The sequence below is a fragment of the Bubalus kerabau genome, chromosome 22 (genome assembly GCF_029407905.1).
Source record: "Bubalus kerabau isolate K-KA32 ecotype Philippines breed swamp buffalo chromosome 22, PCC_UOA_SB_1v2, whole genome shotgun sequence".
NCBI classification, from domain to species: domain Eukaryota; kingdom Metazoa; phylum Chordata; class Mammalia; order Artiodactyla; family Bovidae; genus Bubalus; species Bubalus kerabau.
Genome location: NC_073645.1, coordinates 33,598,968 through 33,623,932, shown reverse-complemented (window position 1 = coordinate 33,623,932; position 24,965 = coordinate 33,598,968). Strand labels below are relative to the sequence as shown.

Here is a 24,965-nt window from a genome sequence, read left to right as displayed (position 1 = left end):
CCCCTACACTTGGCCTCCACTGAAGTAAAGGCCGCCTCTTGGCCTCCATTTTTCTAGGAAGGCATTTGGGGTTGGAAGAGTCCTTAGAGCTCTGACCTGCTCATGTATCAGATGATGAAACAGAAACCCAGAAAAGGACCTGAGCCTATCTAGGGTTCAGAGCAAGATTTCCTGGTCACCTGCCCTCGGGACTCTACCACAGAACTGCAGGGGCATGTTGCAGCTTCACATGTGTCTTTAAAAAACTCAAACAGCCACAATATTTGAAACAAACAAAAATCCCAACCCTGAACAGCTGCAAACAAAGATAGACACACACACACACACACATACACACACACGGTTGTTATTAAACAGGTCAGTTGAGTCATCCACCCAATATTCTAAAAGGATGGGGAACTTCCATTTGGTTTCCCAATACAGGAAAACCACGCAGTCCTCACTGACCAGGGGACAAGAGATGTGGCTCCCTGGGACCAGCTTTGACCTCCTCTGGGGATACAGCCTGGGCTGGGCCCTCTGCAGCAAGGTTAGAGCGCCACCTGTGGCAGCTCTGGGTAAAACCCACAGAATGAGCAGGCCAGCTGCCGCTCCTGCTTTCTGCACAGTGGCCTCCGCAGGGACTGCCTTCACTCTGCAGGGCGCTGACAGTGGTGAACTTGCAGCCTCGGCCTGGCAGAGTCACAACTTCAGTTGGGAGAAATGAGCTGGAAAACTGAATGCACTCGATGTTGAGTGAGTGACCGGTCAAGTCACAGACGCTTCTGCACCTACATTCAGCTCAAGAAAAATCAGGGATTGTCTCTAAACAGAAGACATACACATACACATATCACACTCACAGCCCACATACACCCACACCACACATATCACACAAACACACACACAGACCCCACAGATATACCACATGTACAACACACATACACCCACACCACACACACACAACACACACCAGACACCACACACAACGCTCTACACATATCAAACACATGTACAACACAACACACACAATACAACCATGTAACACAAACAAAATACACACACTGCACATAACCATAATACATACAACATACCACATACACAATACAACCACACAACACACAGCAAACACAACACACATATACCACACACACTTTCAGGCCGTTTTAGCAGAGTGTACCCTTGCCCCTAAGAGTCATATATCAGCAGACCCTCTCCTATATGCCTTTACAACAAAGGAGGAGCAGCTGAGAGGAAGCTGAGCATCTTGAATTTTTCTGAGGTTTAACCTGAGCACTCGACTGGACTCGCGGATTCCATCGGACACAAAGAAGTGTAATGCCCAGAAAAAGCTGATGGACAGGATGAGGCAAGGGCAGGGCACAGAATGACTCAAGTACCCCAAGAAAGGGGAGGATGTTCCAATGACCCAGAATCTGCCCTGAGACCAAGGCCAGGCCTCACCTTTCTGCTTCCCGGAACATGTCCCTCTCCCTCTGGGAATGGATGTCCTGGATGATGGCGGCCACGGTCTTCCCAGGTTTCTAGGCAAAGTCAGAGGGTCACTGTCAGACCTGAGAGGGCCTTGCAAACACCAGAGGGAAGCAGCTAGGACTTGGGTTCATTGCCCCATCCACCAAAGGGGGAAAAGAGCCTTCTTAGGGGGAGAAAGTTTAATCCAGAGGATGAGAAGTATGAGCATAATGCTGAACAGTATGGGGCTGAGTGGTCCAGGGCACATGGCATCCATTAAGCTGGGAAGGAAGAAGTCTGAGGCTCACTATCCAGGTGTGGGGGGCGGGGGGGGGGAGCAGCATTTGTTACTACCCACCTCCCTCCAAAATAAAAGAAAATATCTAATATGTGAAAGGAACAAAAGGAAAGAGGGAGGGAGGGGAAGAGGTGTTACAACTTAGAAAGAGACTTGAAGGTCAGAGAATGCAGCCCCCACATTTTACATCGGAGGAAACTGAAACCCAGAGACATCAAGGCAGAGTTCTGCCTGGCACGGCTCCAGTCACCAGCCCCGCTGTGTTCTAGGGTGACCTCTGGAGTTGTGTTGGGTTAAGGAACACATTTACAGAGATGGTTAGGACTTGACAACCGGCATTTTAACTCCAAGGTCCTTTCCACGCCTGCACGCTTCCAGCAGCTCCTGACTACAGCATGGTTCTTTTAGTGGGTCATTTAGTGCTAAATGGAAATCTGCAAGGTGGGCAGTGCAGGCTGTGAGCCAGGTTTCACAGTTGAGGATACAAGCGCCCAAGGCTCCACCCTTCCAGAAGCCACCATATGGTGACTGTGCCAGGAAAAGGACCAACCCCAGCCCCCAAATCCCACCAAAGCCCTTTCCTGAAGCCAGAGTGGACAAACAACAAGAAAACAATAAAAATAAATGGTTAAAAATGAAATGCATGAGCACAGAAGGATGGAAGCATTTTGCAAAAGACTACACAGAATTCGTCCATTCAATTAAAATGGATGGAGCAGGGTAAATTTATGCTTTGTGATTTATATCCCCAAAATTGTTGTTGTTGTTCAGTCGCTAAGTCATGTCCAACTCTTTGTGACCCCATGGACTGCATCACACCAGCCTCCTCTGTCCTCCACTATCTCCTGGAGTTTGCTCAAATTCACATCCACTGAATTGCAGATGCTATCTAACCATCTCATCCTCTGCCGTCCCTATAATATTGATGTTTTAAAAAGACTTAGAAAACCCTCAGTCTATAATGTCAATTTTTGACAAAGAATTTTCTTAGGAAATGTAATTAACTGTTCTTTATATCCTTATTTTTTTTTTTCCCCTATATATTGGGTTGGCCAAAAAGTGTGTTTAAACGCAAATAAACTTTTTGGCCAGCCCAACAATTAACATGAAATCTTAGAGCCTATATGGATGTCAGGTATCATCAAACACCTCATCTTATAGGTGTGAGACCCAGGCCCAAAGATACGAAGTGAGCTCCATGATAAGCTGGATGCATAGCCACTGATCTGTGTTACTGCTGACATTGAGGGTTGTGCTGAGGAATAAGAAAGGGAGGAGAGAATTAAGGAGGAGGCTCCTGTGGGTTCAGAGGAGAGGTCAGAGCTAGGACTTAGGGAAGGGATGTAAAATGTTCAAGCCAGGGAAGGGTCGCTTGTCAACTTGAAACACAAGAGAAGAGAAGAGAAGTCAGTGATCACTACCACTGTGGCTATGAAGGAGGAGGGGAGGCCAAAAGCCAGACCATCCCTATTCAATAAAACGCTCAGGAACTAGCACAGGTCAGGATACCCACCTGAGAGCAGGCCTCGCAGTTTTGGCAAGTGATCCCTTTCATCTGACGGTAGCTATAAAGGTGGCCCCTCTATAAGCCTATGGAAGTGTCACCTGTGAGTACCCAGATCACCCAGGCTCTGCACAGGCAACCAGCACCCTAACTGCTTAGACTGGATCAGAAGCCAGCAGCCCAAGGCCAAGAAGGGAAGGAGCTGGGGCTGTGGGCCTGCATGGAGAAGAAGGCTCCTGCCAAGGTGCCTCCTTCTACCCCACTGCAGACCACCTGTCCTCCTGCCTGGGTTGTTGGTAGAACGAGAAGGCTGATCTGAACCCACTGAGTGGCCTTCTTCCTGACTGCTCCACCTCTTGGACCACAAAGTGAAAGTTGCCTCCTGCATCATCACAGGAGAGGCCAGCCTGGGATGGCTGGTCCTTAGGAGACCTGCAGCATCACTGCCTCCACGTGGGCCAGCCTGGGAAAGCCCGTGAGAGCCATCAAGACCAAGAGCAGGGATGTGGGACAAGATCTGCTGGCACCAGGCAGGCCCAAATCTGTCCTCACCCTGCCAAGCTGTAACAGTCCAAGGTTAATGAATGTGCCCCCACACCAGGTGAAATGTACCATGGCAACTTTTCAAAGCATCCAAATTCCCTGAGGGGGCTGGATCAGGGACTTTCTGTAGCAAAAAGAGTCCCCAGGGTCCCCAACACCTTTCTTCTGCCTTCTGGAACCTCAAGTCCTTGTGATTGTCCCTCCAGTCCGGACCCAGAAAAGCCTGGGGTGAGAGGAGGGGCCTGGTCAGGGAGCAGCTGAGGTTCTGTAGGTTACCCAGGGCAGCATCAGGGTGGGCTTGAGACCCACAGGGAGGGGCAGGTCAGGCCAGTGGCACAGCCAGAGACATTCGAGGAGCTCTCGCACCCTACTGACCTCCATCATCACAGACAACAGCCCCTCAGGCCCTCCTCTTTCTGGATGCCTTGCTGATGAGGGGGCACAGCTGGCCAGTCAGGCACCACAGATAAAAACATCCTCAATGGCCCAATGCAATCCCCTGGGGGTCAGAGAGGTGCTTCTAGAGTTCTCTGGGGGCTAGAAGAGCCTCTTCTGGGCTTAAATATTTCCTTGCCCTTATTTTCTCAACCACAGAACAGCTTCGTGAGGCAACTGTCAGCCCAGAGCCCCCTGAATTTGCTTTTATTCAGGTGGTATGGCTGGGGGAAGCAGGGAATGGGCTTGTTGACCAGCAGCAGCACTGGGCCCCTCATGGAACAATGAGTTGCATGGCACGATGACTGGCTGGAGAGATGGGTTGCAGAGAGGCCACAACAATCTGCAAACACTATTTGCTGGAGATGGTGGTCAGAGGCACCGTGACTCCCCGCTCTGAGGACCGGAGGTCAGTTCCTCTATTTTAAGTGATAATGCCAAACTGTTGGCACTCTCTGGCCCAAACACCCTGCCAGCTGCCATCTGAGAAGGAGTCAGAAATGGCCAAAGGCTTTCAAATAACAGAACCAACTTTTCACAACTCTAAGAAAATCCTCTCTCAACCTTCCTCTTCAGGCCTGGCCTCATTATCTTGTGGTTAAAGGTATGAAGGAAGCAGGTAAAAGAAAGCCATAATCACTGCAGAGGAGTGGAAAAAGAAGAGGATGGAGTAGGTGTGTGATGATGTTTGGATATACCTTTTTATTGTAGAATACTTCAAACACACACAGAAGTGGACAGGATGGTATATTAACACACACACCCCAACAGTGAACCCACTTCCACTGTCAACCAGCCCCAGGGGACCATTTACAATGCTCTCTGTCGACACATCTTGCTGCTTTAAGGCAAGAGTGAGATTCCAAACCCCATACAGTCCCAGGGAAGTATGATCTCACAGGGAGTCTCCGTGGATGGAGAATCTCCACCCAGGAAGAGCAGCCCAGCCCTGCTGCCAGCTGGCAGGGTCACCTGGGGTCATGGCTTGTTGCCTGTGAGAGACTCACCTTCTCCACCTATAAAGGTGAGATAATGAGGCCCACCTGGCATCCACTGAGAGCCTCGGGGCAGAGAGTGCTGTCCTGATAAAGGCCACGGAGTGCTGGGCCAGCATAAAAGAAGCCGCTAGAGAGTTTCGTGCCTCCTGACCCCTCCTGGGCTGTTTCATTTGTCTCAAGAGCCTTAGGAAGATGCTGACACCTTGCAGATGAGCCCTGAACTTGTCAGAGCCACATACTGTCACAGCATCCCTGATTACTTCTGTATCACTGTGCTTTCCAGACTCTACATCTCTTCTCACCTACCTCCTGCCCGGAAGCCCCCTTCTGTTCAGTTGCCTCATCCTTCAAGGCTCTACTCAGGAATCTCTCCCTTCTTGACACAACCAAGTCATACTGCCTTTTGCCACTGATCTTCTAGGAACTTGGAACGGATGCACTCAGGTTTAAATCATGAGATGAGCTTCTCTGCCCAGTGAGATGGCAAACTTTCCCCCAAGTAAGGACCTCTCTCATGTTCACTGTTGCTCTTGGCACCACATCTTACATGGAAAAGACCCTCAGTCATCATTTACTGATTTATTCTCCTTAACCAAGACATCATGGATCACTCACAAGACTGCTTCCCAAGGCCAAAGACCGTCCCTGTGGGTAGGAAAATGGCAAGACCAATGGCTCTGAAAACAGGCCCACTGTTCCCAAACCACCTGGGAGCCTCAGTCCCGCCCCAGGCTACCTGATGAGAGTCTCTGGCCAAGAGGACTTGAAACTTCCCTGACAGTTCTCTGATGGAGTGACTGGAACACACAACTTTAAACTATTGCAGGTTCCCTCCTGCATGTGAGATGCTGTGATTCTGGAGAAGTCTCTACAGAATAATCAGTCTTCTCATGCAGGTCTGCAGGAAGGAAAACACTCACTTTTTATCATTCTTTCCGATTTTCTCACTCATTTCACATGTTTGTAGGACACCTATTGTGTGAAAGTTTCTGTCCCAAATGCCCTGAGGAAGAGAATCTCGGCCACAAAGAGTGAGACAAGATTACCAACATGAGGAAATATTTGAGAGGAGAGGAGAAATGCCTTTAAAAAAATCTCTCCTTCCTCCTCCACTTTGTCTGGTGAGCAAAAGGTAAAATTACAGGAGAAGGACCAATCAAAATCTCCCCTACCTCTGCAAGCCCTGGTGGGACCCCACGTGGTGGCCCTTTGGCCCAGAGACACATATGGACACAGTGCTCTGCTGTCTGCCTCCCCAGGAGCCATCCCGTCTCCAGCCTGCTCCCAGGATGCAGCAGGTGACATGTTCGACCAATCACACCACAGCTACAGGGATTGGCTCAGGGAAGCGCATGTATCAGAGGGACTTCCCTGGTACCACTAGGAAAAACTCTGGCTTTCTCTTGGTGAAGGAAAATGGGAGGCTGAGGAGCCAAAGATACTGGAGTCACTGAAGCCATCACGCCACCTAGAGGAGAGAGCCGGGGGCTGTCAGGGGCCATCCCAGGGAGACCCCCAACAAGGCCAAGGGAACAGAAACTGAGTCCTAAATCCAGCCATGCCTGCAACCCAGGGCTACTCTTGTTTTTTTTCGGTTCCATGAGCCAATAAATTATTTTATTTACATTAGCAAGTATGCTTTAATGGAGATAAATTTCTGTCGCTTGCAGAGAAAGTCCAAGCTGATTCATGTCAACATGGGAACCAAAATACACCCGTTACTATGTAATTGAAACATGCTCTAAGATGCTTTCACGTAGAGGCAGTGTGACTACTTGGGGAGCACAAAATCCTCGCTAAAGGTCAGGATCAATGTGTTCTGGCCACTTAAGAATGTGCTACAAGGACCAGAAACATTGACATCTCCTGGGAGCGTGTGAGAAATGCAGAGTCACAGCCCTGATCCAGACCTACTGAATCAGAAATTTCAACAAGATCCACAAGTCATGTGTATGCACATTGAAGTTTGAGAAGCTCTGTTAGAATACTATCTCTGCTCCTTAATGACTGGATGACTGTAAGCAAATTACCTGATTTCTCTTTTATTTTTTTGACATGGACAATGGAGATCATAAAAACACAATGTGGAGATGCGCACAGAGTACAAAATCAAAACAGTCCTAAGATACAATCATGACTCTTCCAGTAACTATGATCTTGGGCCAGTTACTAAACTTCTGTGAGGCTCAGTTTCCTTGTCTGTAGAACTGATAACAATACCTGTCCGACAGGACTGATGTCAGGATCACAGTAGATAATATCTTAAAGTGCTTGGCACGTTACTTGACCCAGGACTCAATTAAAGGTACATACTCTCATTATTATTGTTGTACTATTTTAATTACCGTTATTATCCACCCTACACACGTCACAGGGGAGGCTGATTGTGAGACTCAAGGAGACTACGTGTGAAAAAAAAAAATGCTTAAAACCAAAGAACACAAGGTATAGTCCTTTACTGATCTGGACCCTGAGGTTCACAGAGGTTAAGCAATTTGTCCAAGGTCATCAAAGTAGGAAGGGGTAGAGGCTAGGCTGGTGCAACCACCCTCCAATCTGGGGTAGGTCACATGGTTGTTGATGGTTCTGTGTTTCCATGCTCTTCCTCCCACCAGCCTGTGAATTCCTCTACAGACTCACTGCCACCATATTCATGGCCCAGTTCCCACTCACAATGAGCACTCAGTGAACATTAGCTGAATGCAAACTTGGATCATCTGACCCATTTAACCCACCACAAAAGACCTCCCTTGATAAGGGACCTCGGTGCCTTGGTACTTTAAGAAGCAGAGGACTGCAGTTAATCCTAACTAGAGCCTTATGACAACATCTCATTTGGAGACCAAAGCTCCACTGGGAATTCAGTGCAGAAATTCAATTCTAGCCTCCAGGGCAGAACCAGGGAGAACAAGAACTTTGGGTACAGAATGGGGCAGGATCTTTTACTTGTCTGAGAAAAGCAACAGGCTTTCATGAGCTGGGAAAAGAATGCCAGGTTCTGCCTGAAGCTGAACTGTTGGCAAAGGAACTTCAGAAGCAATAATGCAAGCAAAGCAGAATCAGGACTTTGGCAGCTGGTTGACGTATTACCAATCTACATATGTAGACTTGTCAGAATGCTTGTCCTAGCTAGAAACAGCTGCTTAGCCTTTGTGTTCTGATTTGACCCTTGAAGGCTGATTAAGGGCTGCAAGTCTTGAGCAAAATGGACCCTCAGTAAATGTGGAATGAGCTGAAGTGAACTGGAAAATCCCTATTAAATAGGACAGTAGAAAGTACAAAATAAAAAGTTAGATTTAACCAAAAATATGGCATTAATTACAACAAATCCAAATGGACTCAGTGCTCCAGTCAAGAGAACTCCTGCAAACCAATAAGAAGATACAATCTAAACCAAATGCACGGGCAAATGGCTTCAAAATTTCCCACCAGAGAAGATCTAGGTGGAATAACCAACAAACACATACAAAATTGCTCAGCCTCAATTAATACGGAAAATAAAAAATAAAGCCATGATAAACCATCACACTCTTTCCCAGAGGGGCAAAAAAGTTGGACAAGACAAAGAATTAGTCTAGAAGGGGAGCTGATGAAAACTCTCAGACACTACTAGTAGGAATGCGGCTGCTGCTGCTGCTGCTAAGTGGCTTCAGTCGTGTCCGACTCTGTGCGACCCCATAGACGGCAGCCCACCAGGCTCCCCCGTCCCTGGGATTCTCCAGGCAAGAACACTGGAGTGGGTTGCCATTTCCTCCTCCAATGCATGAAAGTGAAAAGTGAAAGTGAAGTCGCTCAGTCACGTCCGACTCTTAGCGACTCCATGGATTGCAGCCAACCAGGCTCCTCTGCCCATGGGATTTTCCAGGCAAGAGTACTGGAGTGGGGTGCCATTGCCTTCTCTGAGTAGGAATGCTATCATCTAGCAAAGCTGAGGGTAAACATGCCTGGTGATCCAGCAATTCTAGGTACGTAGTTCCCCTAATTATATACTCAGGTACATGGGTACTGAAATAACATGTTTGAAAATGTTCACAGTAGCTCTGTCCCTACTACCCTAAAACTGGAAATAACCTAAATGTCCATCAACAGTGGAATGGATAAACAAATCTATACTCATACAATGGAAATTTACATAGCAGTGAAAATAGACACACCCAACATAGATGGCAAAATGTTGAATGAAAGAATCCAGTATGATTCCCTTCACAAAAAACTCAAAAATAGGCAAAACTAAACTACAATGTTAAGAAAGGCATGGAGAGGAAGTAAATAATAAATGGAAAAGTAAGGAAATGATTATCTTTAGAGTCAGGAAAGTGGAAAGAAGAGTTGAACATAAAAAGGGACTCATGGGAGTTTCTGGGTGCTGTCTGTGTCCTATTTCTTGACTTTGGTGGTGGTTTTACGGGGTTTATGGAAGTTTACCATCATTACTTTTTCAGCTGTACAATACAAAATTAGTATTTTTTGTTGTTGTTATACTTTACAATAAAACAAAAAAGAAAGGAAAAAAGAAAGGTAGAAGAAGCTAAAACAAAGACAAAATCCCTGTCTGGAATGACCTCAGTTCAATCCTGAGTTTGGACAATGGCCAACTCAGTCATGTGCTGCTTAGAAGAATTTCTATGGACCTTAAGGCATAAATGGGGGCTTCCCTCGTGGCTCAGCTGGTAAAGAATCTGCCTGCAATATGGGAGACCTGGGTTCCATCCCTGGGTTGGGAAGAGCCCCTGGAGAAGGGAACGGCTACCGACACCAGTATTCTAGCCTGGAGAATTCCATGGACTATAAAGTCCATGGGGTTGCAAAGAGTTAGACATGGCTGAGCGACTTTCACTTAAGGCATAAATACAGAGGATGGAGGAGAGAATAAAAGATTAAGAGGTGACAGAGGAAGAAAAAGTAACTTAATACCTGTCTAAGTAGAGAAGGAGATTACATTCAGAGGTTTGCCTGGAACTCTAACCTCTGAAAAAGCAACCACCTTTCCCTCTTGCTTTATCGTTTAAGACTTCCCTTAAAATCGTTTGGGTCCCAGGTAGGTAGCCATCCTGTCTCAAGCACCCCTTTGCATCCTGTCCTTACCTCAATGAGCACGTTTCTTGCCATGTTAGAATGGGTTTGCCTTCCCATGTGATATCCTCAAAGGCAGTGGATACTTTTTGGATCTTTTCCTTTGTCTCCTTCCCACCAGCACTCAGGCCAGTGGCTGACAAGGAGACACTCAGCTGATGTTTGCTGAACAACTGAATGAAGGAGAGGGTGCTTTACCTTCAGCTGCAATTCCTTGTATCTCTTGGACATCCGAATAAGCAATTTCTCACCATTGATCATGGCAGATTTTTCTTGGTAATACTGGACCATGGCCTGGGCAGCCTCTGTGTAAGCCATCTCTAAAAAGGCCTAGGAAAGAAAGGAGGAACAGACATTGGACTTGACTTGAATGGTGTTAAAGGAAATTCCATACAAGATGTGACTCCATGTATATAAAGTTTAAGAACAGGCAGAACAAATTGATGGTGGTAAAAGTTAGAGTTGAGTTTCCCTCAGGGTTGGGGGTGGATATTGATTAGGAAGGGAAATGAGGAAACCTTCTGGGGTTCTGGAAATGTTCTCTATCTGTACTTGCACAGTAATCCCTGGTGGCTCAGATGGTAAAGAATCTGCCTGCAATGCAGGAGACCTGGGTTTAATCCCTGGGTCAGGAAGATCCCCTGGAGAAAGGAATGGCCACCCACTCCAGTATTCTTGCCTAGAGAATCCCATGGACAAAGGAGCCTAGCAGGCTACAGTCCATGGGGTTACGAAGAGTCAGACATGACTGAGTGACTAAGCACTCACACACGCTTAAGATTAGTGCATTTTAGGGTATCTGTTTTATACCTAATAAAAAGGAAAAAAATTCAATACAAGGAAAAGAGCTCTCTTTGATCCCATCTGTTCAGAGAGACCTATATTAACTTTAGCAAAAGAGCTCATTATAAGATGGCCCCTCTCCTGATCTCCATGGTTACCAAACATTATTCTTAATTACGTATGTCCATCTGTGGCTACAACATGCCACAGGAGCCCCTTGGGTTGGGAGGGTCCATTAACCCACAGTTCCCCGAGAGGAGGGACTGAGTCTGTTGCACAAGTGACCTTGGGCTGATCCCTGCAAAACCTGCTGGTCAGTGGTGCCAGTGGCAGGAGACAGACACAAGTCCTGGGTGTCTGAGCTCTCAATTTCTTAGCAAAGAAAGAAATACTCTAAAAACCATGGGGGTTTCTGAGGCTTGAAGGAAGGCCATGTCTTTGTGAGCTGGAGAGAGAGGAAACAGTTATGTTTCCACAGTATTTCTCCTCTTTAACTGTTCTAATAAAAATTTACAAAGAAATGGGCTTTTCCACTCAATTGATGCTACAGGGAGTTTCTATATACACATTTTTTTTTTTTGGCCACACTAAGCGGCTTGCAGGATTTCAGATCTCTGATCAGGGACTGAACCCGGGCCATACCAGTGAAAGCCAGAATCCTAACCACTAGGCCACCAGTGAAGTCCCTGCAAATTGTTTTGACTGACCTGTTAGTTTGCCCCAGGAGCTGCAGTGAGAGACTGGTCACTGTTATTGTATCTTAGATTCGATGGGTTTGTATTAATACCATAATCACAATGCAACGAACTGGTCAATTGACCACTGACTGATCAATGCAACTTCTCAACATCAGTGCTCAGAAGGAAACATGGTCTGTGACCAGGGACCCCTCTCTGCAAGCTCTCACCTCCCATTTCCTTGAACTGCGTGGGCTAAACAAGCTGACCGCCCGCCCACTTCCCTCACATTTGCTTTTTAACTTCAGTCTTGCCTTTCTCTGTACTGTCAGTCCACGGCAGAAGGGTGGGAGACCAAAAAGTCAGGGTTCTTTACAGTTTTATTTCAAAATCTACCACTCAGCTTTCTAAGTGCCTCTTTTTTAAAATGTTTTATTTTTATACAATTTTTACAGGTTACTTTCCATTTACAGTTATGACACAACACTGGCTGCATTTTCTGTGTCATATAACACACCCCGAGCCTATGTTACACCCAACAGCTTGTGCCTCCCACTGGTCCACCAACAGTGCCCCTACCCCCGCCCCGTTAGTAACCACCAGCTGTTTCTCTATATTTGTGAGTCTGCTTTTTTTACGTTATACTCACTACTTTGCTGTATGTTTTAGATTCCACAACATAAGCTCTATCTGTCTGACTCTAGGTGCCTCATTCCTCACACCAACATTTTAGCACCTCTAGCTTTCACCTCACACGGAAATAAAATGAACCCAGTGAATCTCACTGCATTCATGTTGCAAGCAGAATTTTGGAAATTGGCCCAAAATAGAATTCTGAGAAGGAGGAATGAAGAGACTACATGAGTAGTCCAAGCCCGAGTTGACGGAGGAAGACCCCTGATGATCCAAGGTGGCTTTGATTTTCCAAAGTCCGTGCCTTACTTAAGAAAAGAATTTCTCCTGTGCCTGTTCCTCTGATTCCTTAAGTTAAAATAGTCATTAAAAATAAAAGACTAAATGTTCTTACTGCTGACCAGTCGCTGTATAAATTCCTCTCCTGACTTTAGAAATGAAGGCAAACATAACCCCCAAAGACTCAGTCCACATGGGCTTAGGGTTCTTAGTTCCTTAGATTCACCATGCATCCATTAATTCCTACCTACTCTCTTGCTACGAGAGCCAAGAGCCTCGGATGTCAACCCCAAGGATCACTGAAAATACCTCTTCCCGGTCAGTTGTTGGCTGGCTCAAAATCCACGTGCCATCAGAGATGAGGAACGTAGAAGGTGAGAAAGACTAGCGTTAGCTCAGGGGGTGGGTAATACAGTGCAAAGACTCGAGTCCATGGATTTCTGTTTAGGAACCAGCTGGTTTTTCTATGTTAAGGAACACTTCATTCCAAAACACATCCTCACCTCTAGGTAACTCGCAAAGGCCTGGGCCCATCACAAGAAGGGTAAAGTGAAACCAGAGGAAACAAAACACCACCACCGACGATGATGAAAATCTCAGTGCTGCATCAGCAGGAGGCCAGCTGTGCATCACCCCTTTATGTTACAAACAGCTTCTTTTATAAAAAAAAAAAAAATTATATAGTTCCCTTCCCAGTGTGTGGTTTATCCAGTACCTACCAGTGTGAACATGCTCAGACTTACCTGATTAGTTGACTTCATGAGGATATAATTAGTGACCTTGCCAAAGGGCAGCCCCAGGTTAATGACGTCATTCTCTGTGCAGCTTCCCTCCGGCAGGTTGCAGATGTGGACCACGCGGCCGGCGCCCGTTTTCCGCTGGGCAAACTAAGGGGAACAAAGACCCGTGGTTGGTCTTCAAACGACATTTCCTTCCTGCCCTCTATTCCAGATGCTCCTAATGGCTATCTCCCCCTCTCCCCAAATAATGATTGCAAAACTAAAATTTACAAAATAAATGCAGAAAAAGAATCCATTCGCAGACACATATGAAACATTGATTTTATGCCATCTCTACACAGAAGATTCATAACATTTTTAACGAGCAATCCTATCCAGACTTGATAAAGAGACAATATATCCATACATTGCTGGTGGGAAGTTATATATTGACAATCTTTTGAGAATATACTTTGGCAATATTGGATAAAACTTAAAATATATAGGGTTTGCCCAAAATTTCCTTTCAGTTTTTCCATAAGATGTTATGGAAACTTTTTGGCCAACTCAATATATAGCCCAGGATCCTGCCATCCCACTTTTGAAAATCTTACCTACAGAAATAAATTTACCAATATGTAAATACATACAAGGACTTTTATTACAGTTAGCTTATTATAATAAATTTACAACTTATTGCCAAAACTTCTGGAAACAGCCTGAATGTCCAAGAATAGGATAATGACTGAGTAATTGATGGTTCACACATATGATGGAAACCTATGCAGCCATGAAGAGGAAGTGGTAAATGAGCTGATCAGGACAAAATTTTTAAGACAGATTAAGTAAAAAACAGTTGCCAAGTACAGATGTAGTATAACACTATTCTTCTAAAACAAAACAAAAACCCAAAAATGTATGAGAAGAAGATGAAGCAAGTGTTGTAAAGTCTTGATAATTATTGGAACTGGGGGATCAGTACATATGGGTTAACAACACTCGTTTCTACTCTTTTGCATGTTTGAAATTTTTCACAATGAAAACATTTTAAAGGATATCAGCACAGACAGACAAACACGTGGGAGGGTGCATATCAACCTGTCAGTACTGGTTATCTTCAAAGAGCAGAACTGGAAGGGAGTAAGGGGAGAGATGTTTAAGCTGTTTCTTATATACCTCGTATTATTTGACTTATAATTTTTTAAAAACCCAATAAAGAAAAAAGAACATGAAAGGACCGGTGAACCTAATACATACACAGAGACATTCATAGCAACAATCTTTGGTTTTTAGGACAGTGGCTTTCAAAACTTTGTTAGCTCTGAAATCCTTTCTTCAAACAAAAGCTTGCCCACCAGCCCAAAATATTCAACAACTAAAGAGGAGCTGCTTTAGACAAACCTTATGGTCCAACACCCTGCCGCCACCCTCCATCCAACAGTCCCAAAGGCGCCTCTAAGGAACACAGTTCAGAAACAAAGACTTGGGCCTAATCACAGCTCTTGGAGGGAGGAAGTGTGTGTTTGGTCTGTGCAAACTTTAATCAGCCTGGAGTCTCCAGGAGGTTCAAGAATTAGTACCCATAAGCCAACCTAAAGTAGAAGAGAAGGATGCAATTTTCGAAACCCATACTAATAGCATAGCCCATATTTGCATAATCACCATCTTCTGTGATAAAGTGAACTTCAACATCTAATTACATTTGATGTAGGTCCTACTCAGCTATGGTAATACAGTGGGAAAGTCTGAGGTCTCATCCCTAACAGGGACTAATACTTGGGTAATTCTACCATGAAAAGTCTTCATTTTTCTCATCTGAGCTGAGGACAATTAGAGTCAGTCAAGAATTTCCTTGGATGGTTCAGCCCTGAATTGGAGAAACCCATGTGTTTCTTTCAGACCTCCCTCTCTGCAGTGTCCAGAGGTCAAGCATTTCCCAAAGGGGGACAGTCTTCCGTGCCTGGCCCGGGTGGCTCCCAGAGCATGTGCACGCCTCCCTAAGGCGCAAAAAGAGCTCTCCATAAGCTGGGAGGCTTTGAGGGTAAGTCTGGCTCAGAAGAACTGTGTCCTTCTCCAAGGGTGACGGGAGGAGAGCTAAGAGGCAGGATCTTTGCTTTTCATTAGGGCGAGGGGGCCACACCAAGATGCTGACCCAGCTGAGCTCTTGGGCTGGGCAAAATTGCCAGTACTCTGAGTTCATCAACAAAAGGGCTGAGGCTGGGTGCTCTGCCGGCTTCTCTTAGCTGGGCACGTTTCTGTCCACGTGACTGCTGTGGTCGGCTTGGGCTCATGTTTGCTCAGGCCACAGGGCAGACATGCAGGGAGGTTCTGGGCCTCTCCAGCTCCTTGCCTGTCCTGTTGCCTAGTGACCGGGCATGAGGGCCAGCACCTCCCCGATTGTCTCCTGCAGATTAAAAGAGCAACTCGAGAGGCTTTTATCTGAGGGTTAGTGCAGCAACTGCTACTGAGGGCAGAGCCTGCCTCTGAGAAGTAAACACCTCCACTGCTGCAGGTCACCTAAGAACAAGATGAAGTCACACTGCAGACAGGTTATAAAGGTGCCAAAATAAATGGGTCTCAATTAAGGTTTTCATTTAAATTTAAAAAGTACATTGCAGCAACATGGATGGACCTAGAGACTATCACACTAAGTGAAGTAAGTCAGAGAAAGACAAATATCACATCACTTATATGTGGAATCCGGAGAAGGCAATGGCACCCCACTCCAGTACTCTTGCCTGGAAAATCCCATGGATGGAGGAGGCTGGTAGGCTGCAGTCCATGGGGTCGCTAAGAGTCGGATACGACTGAGTGACTTCACTTTCACTTTTCACTTTCATGCATTGGAGAAGGAAATGGCAACCCACTCCAGTGTTCTTGCCTGGAGAATCCCAGGGACGGGGGTGCCTGGTGGGCTGCCGTCTATGGGGTCGCACAGAGTGACACGACTAAAGTGACTTAGCAATAGCAGTATATGTGGAATCTACACAAATGATACAAAGGAACTTATTTACAAAACAGAAATAGACTCACAGACATAGAGAACAAATTTATGACAACCAAAGGGGAAAGTGGCGGAGGGATAAATAAGGAGTTTGAGATTAACAGTTATACACTACTATATATATATAACAGATAAAAGTCAAGAACCTACTATATGGCACAGGGAACTATATTCAATATCTTAACCTATAATAAAAAAGTCTGGAAAAGAATAGATATAGCTGCTGCTGCTGCTAAGTCGCTTCAGTCGTGTCCGACTCTGTGCGACCCCAGAGACGGAAGCCCACCAGGCACCTCCGTCCCTGGGATTCTCCAGGCAAGAACACTGGAGTGGGTTGCCATTTCCTTCTCCAATGCATGAAAGTGAAAAGCGAAAGTGAAGTCGCTCAGTCATGTCCAACTCCCAGCAACCCCATGGACCACAGCCTACCAGGCTCCTCCGTCCATGGGATTTTCCAGGCAAGAGTGCTGGAGTGGGGTGCCATTGCCTTCTCCGGAATAGATAGATAGAGAGAGAGAGAGAGAGAGAGAGAGAGAGATAAAACAATCGCTTTGCTGTACACCTGACACTAATACTACACTGTAAATCAACTGCATCTCAATGAAAAGTTGTCCATTTTGAAAAAAATTTAAAAATAAAGTACCTATTTACATATTTAAAAAAGTACATTTCATGGATGCACCTCCTGCATTGGGAGGCAGAGTCTTAACCACTGGACCACCGGGGAAGTCCTTAGAAACATTTTCTATGTGTTGTACTGTTTTGCAAATATTCAATTTAAGATAGCTCAGTCTACATTCTGTGAGTGATCTAAAATATCTTTTTGTTAAACTTAATTAGGTTCAAAATCATATTTGATTCATCAAGGGCATAGAGTTATATGTATAATCACTCTAGTCCATCCTTGAACACTTCATATAAAGCATGGCTATTATTTGCCTTACGTCCCATGGGAGATCTAAATGATGAGGGAGGAAGGGAGGATATGGTCCAGGCGGTACTTCTAAAGTCTGCTCACCAGGATTGCAGACAACCCAGAGTGCCCTGGTGCAGGCAGCACAATGTTGTACACTTATTCCCTACCTGGGTTCTCTAAGGAGCCCAAGTCCTGAAGGGTCTTTGAAGGTAATAATTTATCAAGAAAGGAGTGTGTGTGTGTGTGTGTGTGTGTGTGTGTGTGCGTGTGTGTGTTGGAGTATACTTGTTTTACACCGCTGGGTCAGTTTCTGCTGTGCAGCAAAGTGAATCAGCTATAGGTATACATACATCCCCCAAAGAAGGATGGTTACTTTTGACATTTAAAAAAACCCAAGTTGAAATCATACTTTGAGTTTCTTTACTAATAAGGTAACCTGTGGTTAGATCTCTAGGCTGATGAGAAAGGGTGACTCATGTATCTGCTTTAATAAAAACGGGTAACTAGTTAATTACTCACTAAACTCACTAATATAAGTACTTTGGCAAATAGATAGTACTTTGCCAAACATAAAATGCAGGACAGGGGCTGCCTGAGGTAGGAGTGAATAATTTAAAAGGGTCTGGGCTGTAAAAACCACAAGACTTTCTGATGTAGTTAAAAAAAAAAACACCCTGAACTTGGAAGACAGAGGACTGGATTTCAGACCCAGCTCAGCTACCGATTAGGGGCATGACAAGGATAAACTGGCTTTCCTTTGGGGGCCTGAGTTCCCCAGTGTCTGGTATGAGGGAGTTAGTCTATATATCTCAAGTCCCTTCCAGATGTAAAATAGCCATGCTTATGTGGCTCAGCGTTCTAAAATTCCACTCGTCTCAGAAGCCTTGCCAAGCTAAACCCTAAGATCCAGGATAATGATAAGTTTCCCCAACTATGCTGGGCAAACACAGGAAACCTGCATCTTTTCCACCCCCTGCCCAATGAATGTAATGCCTGTCTTTCTACTCTGGGTGATCAGCCATTCCAGCACACATACATGCACAAGGACCGTCATGGTTCAGACAGGCCTGTCTGTGTTGGGTGTCGGTCTCCTCTTTACAGAACTGAAGGTGAGCTCCAAGCAGGGAGCACTTGCCAATGTGTCTGCCCCCTGAACGACTGTGCCTTCAGAAGGAAAGAGAGGAGTTGAGATCATACACTGAGATAAACTAAACACACACGGGGCCTGCTACCACCCTGAGGACCGACACAGCAGCTGTGTGCCTCTGACCTCCAGGCACTCGGGCCAGGGCAGTAGGAGCATCAAGACAGACCTGGGTCTGTCTCCAGTGTTCCTGCTCTCCAATGTCGACCACGAGCAAGGAACTGAATTTCTCCAAGCTGGTTTTGCTTCTCTATAAAACAGGGAAAATAAAAACTGATTCTATAGGACAAAAATGCCACAATGTATTACTATATAAAGTGTCTTCATGCAAAGCCTGGTGTCAGCAAGCTTCTATAAATAAACACTTGTTCCTTTCTTTCCTGTGATAGTTCAAGAATGTGCTGGGCTTCCCAGGTGGTGCTAGTGGTAAAGAATCTACCTGCAAATGAAACAGACATAAGAGATAGACGCGGGTTCGATCCTTGGGTCAGGAAGATCTCCTGGAGGAGAGCATGGCAATCCACTCTACTATTCTTGCCTGGGAAATCCCATGGACAGAGGAGCCTGGCAAGCTACAGTCCATTAGCTTGCAAAGAGTTGGACATGACTGAAGCGATTTATCATACACACACGTGATGCTACTGGACAAGGAAAAAAAATATAACTGTGGAGAAGGAAATGGCAACCCACTCCAGTGTTCTTGCCTGGAGAATCCCATGGACAGAGAAGCCTGGTAGGCCGTAGTCCACGGGGTTGCACAGAGTCGGACACGACTGAAGCGACTTGGCAGCAGCAGTACTATGATGATGTAAGAGAATGTCTGTGTTCTCAGGAAATTCATGCTGATGTAGTTATGGGTGAAGAGGTACAATGACTCCAATAGTTCAGGAGAAACATGCATATAGATCATTGGATGGATGGATGGACAGATGGATGGAAGGACAGATGATACAGAGAGACAGAGAGGCACAGAGAAAGAATGATAAAGTAAATCAGCCAAAATGTAAAAATGTAGTGAATCTAAGTAAAAGGTATATGGGGGTTCTTGTATCGTTCTTGCAACTGTTCCGTAAGTCTAAATTAAATTAAAATTTGAAATTACAAAAATAAATTTTAAAAGATGTGCTGGGGGGTAGAGCAGCAGCTGGACTTAGAATTGTGAGGCTGGTGTTGATGGGCTCTGCTAACATCCCATCCACTAATGCTCTCCCAGGAGGCACACAGGCGACAGGTGCATTTGAAACTTTTCAGTCCAAGGTCAAGTCTCTAAGAGAGCTAAGGTGTCTGGGTGGTAACTGAAGTCTTCATTACTAACCTGAGGGGACAATCATCCATCACCAGCCCAGGGGATGCTCCAGTCAGTTCACAAGCTAGCATGGCATGGCATGCCCCCATGTGCAATCAGGGCCCTGGGTACATTTTCATTGGTTGCAGCCACTCATTTAAAACCAGATGCTGCTTCTAGACTTCCCTGGTGGCCCACTGTTAAGAATCCACCTGCCAATGCAGGGGACATGGGTTCGATCCCTGGTGGGGGAAGATTCCACATGCCTCAGGGCACCTAAACCCATGTGCCGCAGCTACTGAGCCTGTGCTCTAGAGTCCACGCGCCTCAACCACTGAGCCCCACATGCTGCAACTTCCGAAGCCTGCATCCTCTGCAGCCTGTGCTCTGCAACAAGAGAAGCCACCGCATTAAGAACCCCGCGCATCACAATGATAATAGAGTAGCCCCCACTCACAGCAACTGGTGAAAGCTCATGCACAGAAAGGAGGACCTAGCGCAGCCATAAATAAATAAAGCAAAACCAGACACTGCTTCTAATGGTTCATGCGACCGGATCTAAGACCTCTCCAGTCCCTCGCAGATCTTTTATGGATGGGTGGAAATGTGAGAAGAGCAAGACTTGTGTAGGAAGATTCTGAGACCTTTCAATGCCCTCTGATGCAAGAGGGAACAGACCTCGAAGATGAGTTCAAAGAACAGACCCAGTTTCAATAATTCACAGAGCTGTCATAACCATGTGGCTCTGGGCAAGAGGCCCCCAGGGTGAGAGAAGTCTCTCAATCTGCTTTTAAGAGTTACAGTATAGAGGCGATCTTCAATAAACCATTTTCTCTGCTCCAGCCTCATCTCCTCTAGGTGTGACCTAATTTCACCTGGCACACAGTTTGTAGGCCTCTGCTGGGTTTGTGCTAAACATACCTGAGGACAGACACAGGGAAAACGTTTAGTTCTCATGAGGTTGATTTTGAACATACCATGCAGATAGTGAAAAAACCAAGTCCCACTATAGACAATACAACATGATCTGATTTTCCCCCAAGTATACACTTACAGTAAGTAAATTTGCACAGGTACCCTAGCTAGAGACAGACAGTGATAGCTGAAGACATTTACCTTTAGTTTTTGCTCCAGGGTTGGATTTTCTATTTTGTATACTTCTGTTACTGTTTAACATTTACATCATTTTACTATTTTTGCAGCAACAAAAAAATTCAGATTTGTAAGCAAAAAAGAAAAAAAAAAGACCCACGCGGGTCTTCTGCTTCTTCATTCTTTGCTCTCTTCGAAAATGCACAAGGTAAGCCTTGCTGAGGGGACAAGAGCAAGGATAGAGCTGGAATGGTGGAGGAGGGGAAGGGTATTTGCCACATCAGTTACTACTCTTCATGGTCTATGGGGGGTCAGGAGACCAGGGTGCTCTGAGCCATGGAGCTTAGAGGCCAGGGTGGAAAGAGAGGTGGAAAGAGAGGTGCCAGCAATCGGAGGGGCAACCTATGACTTAAACCTCTGGCTTCTCACAGCATTTCTATTTCCCTGTGCCTCGGTTTCTTTATTTACACACATTTTCTGGTGAGCAAGGTTCTAGTGAGAAAGAAACCGTGAAAACAATACATATCGTCCCCAGCCAGGGAAGCCCCATCTGAGGCACTAGCGCTACTAAATAAACTCTAAGGTGTCTGTGCAAACTGCAAAGTGACTTTATGGGACAGTCAGCAGGCAAAGTGCATCTCAGGCAGGCACAAGAAGACTATTTACAGGCTGAGAAGGCCCCTATGGCCCCTTGCAGAAACCTGATTACTCTGTTTATGACGACTCAGGCAGCCAAGGATAAAGCGCCTCTGCTCCCTCACACGGCAAGAGCTTAAGTGAAAGTGAACACCCTTCTCCCGGGATCCTGGAGGTGGAGGGGAGGGGCCAGGGACAGGCACAAATCACCCACCCTCAGCAGAGCACACAACCGCCACTTCAGTGCCCCATCTCTGTCAGAAATAAACACGGAAAGGCTTGCATGGCTTGCATTTCTAACCGAATTGAGATAAGTCCAAATTCAGCCAGTAGACATGTTGTGTGGTCATTTTAGATTCTGTGGCAGTTCAGATACCTGCTGAAGCCTCCGTCACGCCATGGAACCCCGTGTGGCCGTTCCCTGCTTAAAAACAGGGGGCTTTAGAAGGAAGAGGGCTTCCCTGGTGGCTCAAATGGTAAAGAATCTGCCGGCAGTGCACGAGACCCGGGCTCTTTGCCTGAGTCAGGAAGATCCCGCAAAAAAGCGAATGGCTACCCACTCCAGTATTCCTGCCTAGAGAATTCCACGGAGAGAGGAGCCTGGCGGGCTACAGCCCATGCTGTCGCAAGGAGCTGGACATGACCGAGTGATTAAAACACACACTTTTTAGAAGGAAGAACTGTTCTCTGCTCCACAAACAATACTGATGTGACAGTGGCCGAGTCCTGGTGATTCCTGCTTTTACTCAAAACGTGTTTCTGAAAAGATGTATGTAAGCGGAATCAGGCAGAAAAAGCCCGGGCACTCAACTGGAAAACACTTCTGGAGGAAAAGGCACGAAAGCCTTCACGGGTCTCTATGGGGGCAGAAAGGGGGGAAAGTGGGAGGAATTTCACTCCCACTTTAATGTCCTCTTTAAATATTTCTTTTCTGCTTGAGTTTTCACAAAAAGCACACATTATGTAAGCAGGAAACACAACAGACGTATGTATGCAAAAGGAGCTTTCTAGGCACTCATGGAGCCTGAAAAAAGCGCCCTTTGGTAACAGATTAACCACCCCTTGGTGCATCTGCTTATCTTTGGAGACCAGCAACTACAGACAGAAAAAGAGTCAATAATTCCTCTGAGGGACTCTAGCACTACATAAGGAGCCTCGCAGAGGATTTTTCAGTAGTGGATTCAACATATTTCTCAGCTTGTCTTCACAAGTCAATATTTTTGGATTTCAGGTTTTTCTAAAGAAACACACCTACATTTGATTGCATTTGTCAGAAACGGCAACAAGAGGACCAGAAGGATGAACGGGCTCTGATGCTGCAGGGACCAGCTAGAGCAAACTCTGTCCTTGTCCCCCAAATATCCTTGGGAAGCTTATGTGACCAAAGAGACTTCACAACTTACAACGATAAAATCAGTCAGATGACACCTCTTTGCCTCCCCTGAGCATGTACAAATGCCTCCAAACGTCTGGGTTCATCTTGGGAGACCCTGTCACGGTGCTGAAGAATTCGGCTGCCAGGTCTGACGGCCTCTTCACCTTTTGCTCCACGGCAGCTGCTGACTGAGGCCCAAGAAGACCTCATCACTCCCAAGACAGCCTGAGAGCCTGCTAAGCAGCTTGTGGAGTGGAAGCTGGGGAGGGACAAGGGGAAACATACTAAGGAGAGAATCATCCTGATGGAGAGACCTCAGAGATGGGCAGTAGGGCTTAGAGGTTAAAAGTGAGGCTTCTGGAGCCAGGTCCCCTGAGTTCAAATCCCACGGCTGCCCTTTACCAGCTGGGTGACCTTAGGCAGGGAATTTAGTCTCTCTGTGCCTCGGTTTCCTCACCTCACAGGGTTATCTAGGGGATTAAATGAGTTAATACATACAAAAATGCTAAGAAAGTATTGAGCACCATATAATAACAGCTATTGTGATTATCATCTGACTATGTCTGGGCTTTCCATCACCTTTCTGCTGCCACAGCACAGAAAGCAAAATGTTTCTTGTGTTGCTTCTCAGGCTCAAGCCAGATGAACACCCCGTCTCTAGGCATCCAGAGGAAGCTGTACTCACAAATGATCACGAGTCAGCACATTGCTGGTGTCTGCCCCCTGCCTGGGTAAAGCCCTTCCGTGGGAACTCTCAGCTTCTCAGGGGGAGCAGACGGGACTAGAGGGATTCCCAGACAGAGTTGTGCAGAAGGAATGCTGACCCTGAGACCAGCCCCTAGTCACACGACCAGCAAACAGAGCACAGGTTTGTCTGACCATAGCATGGGTTTCCCCACAAAAGGTTACATGGTCTTGTGCTCAATACCAGCCATTATTACTGCTCACACGCCGCACGGTTCACTAATCCTTGTCACCGACATGGTCTCCTTTGACCTTCACAAGGGCAGGACAACACTGGTCTGCCCTGAGCCTCACGCCCACCTTACCACTCAGACCATCGAATCAGAAGACAGTGCTCAAACGGCCACAAAGATGCTCCAAGATCAGTGGCGTCATCAGAAGGCTCACAAGCCAAAATGGAAACCCAACTTCAAAAGTCATTATCAGGGGAGTATTCGCCCCACTTGAGGAAAAGGAGTCTCCCAGAAGTAAAGTGACTTGTCTGAGGCCACACAGTGGCGGGCTCCAGACCTGGGACTTGAACCTGGGCTCTGGCCCTGCGGTTCACTGGTCGGGGCCGGAGGATGTGGCTAAGGCACAGGCCGACACAGAGGTGTCCTTCTCTCCCCGCCCCACTCAGCCCCTGCCCCTTTATAAAGGGCTCATCTGACATAGTCTGTCTTTCCTGTGTCCAGATCCCTGGCCCACCTGACCCCCAGTCCTGCCTCCCCCATCTGGGTCACAGCCCCTTCTGCTCAGTGCTGGGGTCTCAGAGTGGGCAGAGAGCTGGCTCCATGGTCCACAGTGTGGGAAACAGGCCCTGGGGTGGGAGCCGTGCCAGAGCTACCAGCGCCTGCATTGGACACGAGGTCATGGAACCCTGCGTCTGACTCAAAGACAAACGACGGGTTCACTGAACCCACCCTCTCTCCTGGGACTGACCCAATGCTGCTGCTGACCAGGCGTGGCTTTCCATCTGAAGACTGCAGAGAGAAACCACAACGTTCTCTCTCACCAAAACATGGGCTGCAGACAGGAGCGCCCCCTTGAAGCACTTCTCCCCAAAACACAAACAAACAGAAATTGCGGTCCAAGCAGGCCTCGCTTCTCATCATGAACTTCCTCACCTCCCCACTCACTCAGCACCCAGGGTCTAAACCTAAACATCTCAGCTTGCTCTTCCCAAGCTTTGCTCCAATGCCCTGATGCGTGGAGAGGATGGCATGTGGGGAGACTGGCTCTCCTGAGCTGGAGAAGAAAGAGCCTGCAGCTGCTCACATGACAAACTGGAAAAAAAAAACACCCCACAGATTCAGGCAAAACCACACAGACACTCGCCCTCAAGCAGGGTTCGGTCAGACGCAGAGGATGAGGTGGTTAGATAGCATCACCAACT

The 24,965-nt window shown here is 46.5% G+C and overlaps 1 protein-coding gene across 1 annotated transcript in view; it reads right to left on the bottom strand.

Annotated features, from left to right (window-relative positions):
- RBM20 (RNA binding motif protein 20) overlaps window positions 1-24,965 on the bottom strand; it is a 219,159-nt gene that overhangs the window by 48,374 nt on the left and 145,820 nt on the right. The window contains exons 6-8 of the mRNA XM_055560987.1: window positions 13,419-13,562; window positions 10,502-10,633; window positions 1,444-1,523 (exon numbers count right to left, since the gene is read on the bottom strand). Of these exons, the coding sequence (XP_055416962.1) occupies window positions 1,444-1,523; window positions 10,502-10,633; window positions 13,419-13,562 (356 nt within the window). The remainder of the gene's footprint in view (window positions 1-1,443; window positions 1,524-10,501; window positions 10,634-13,418; window positions 13,563-24,965) is intronic.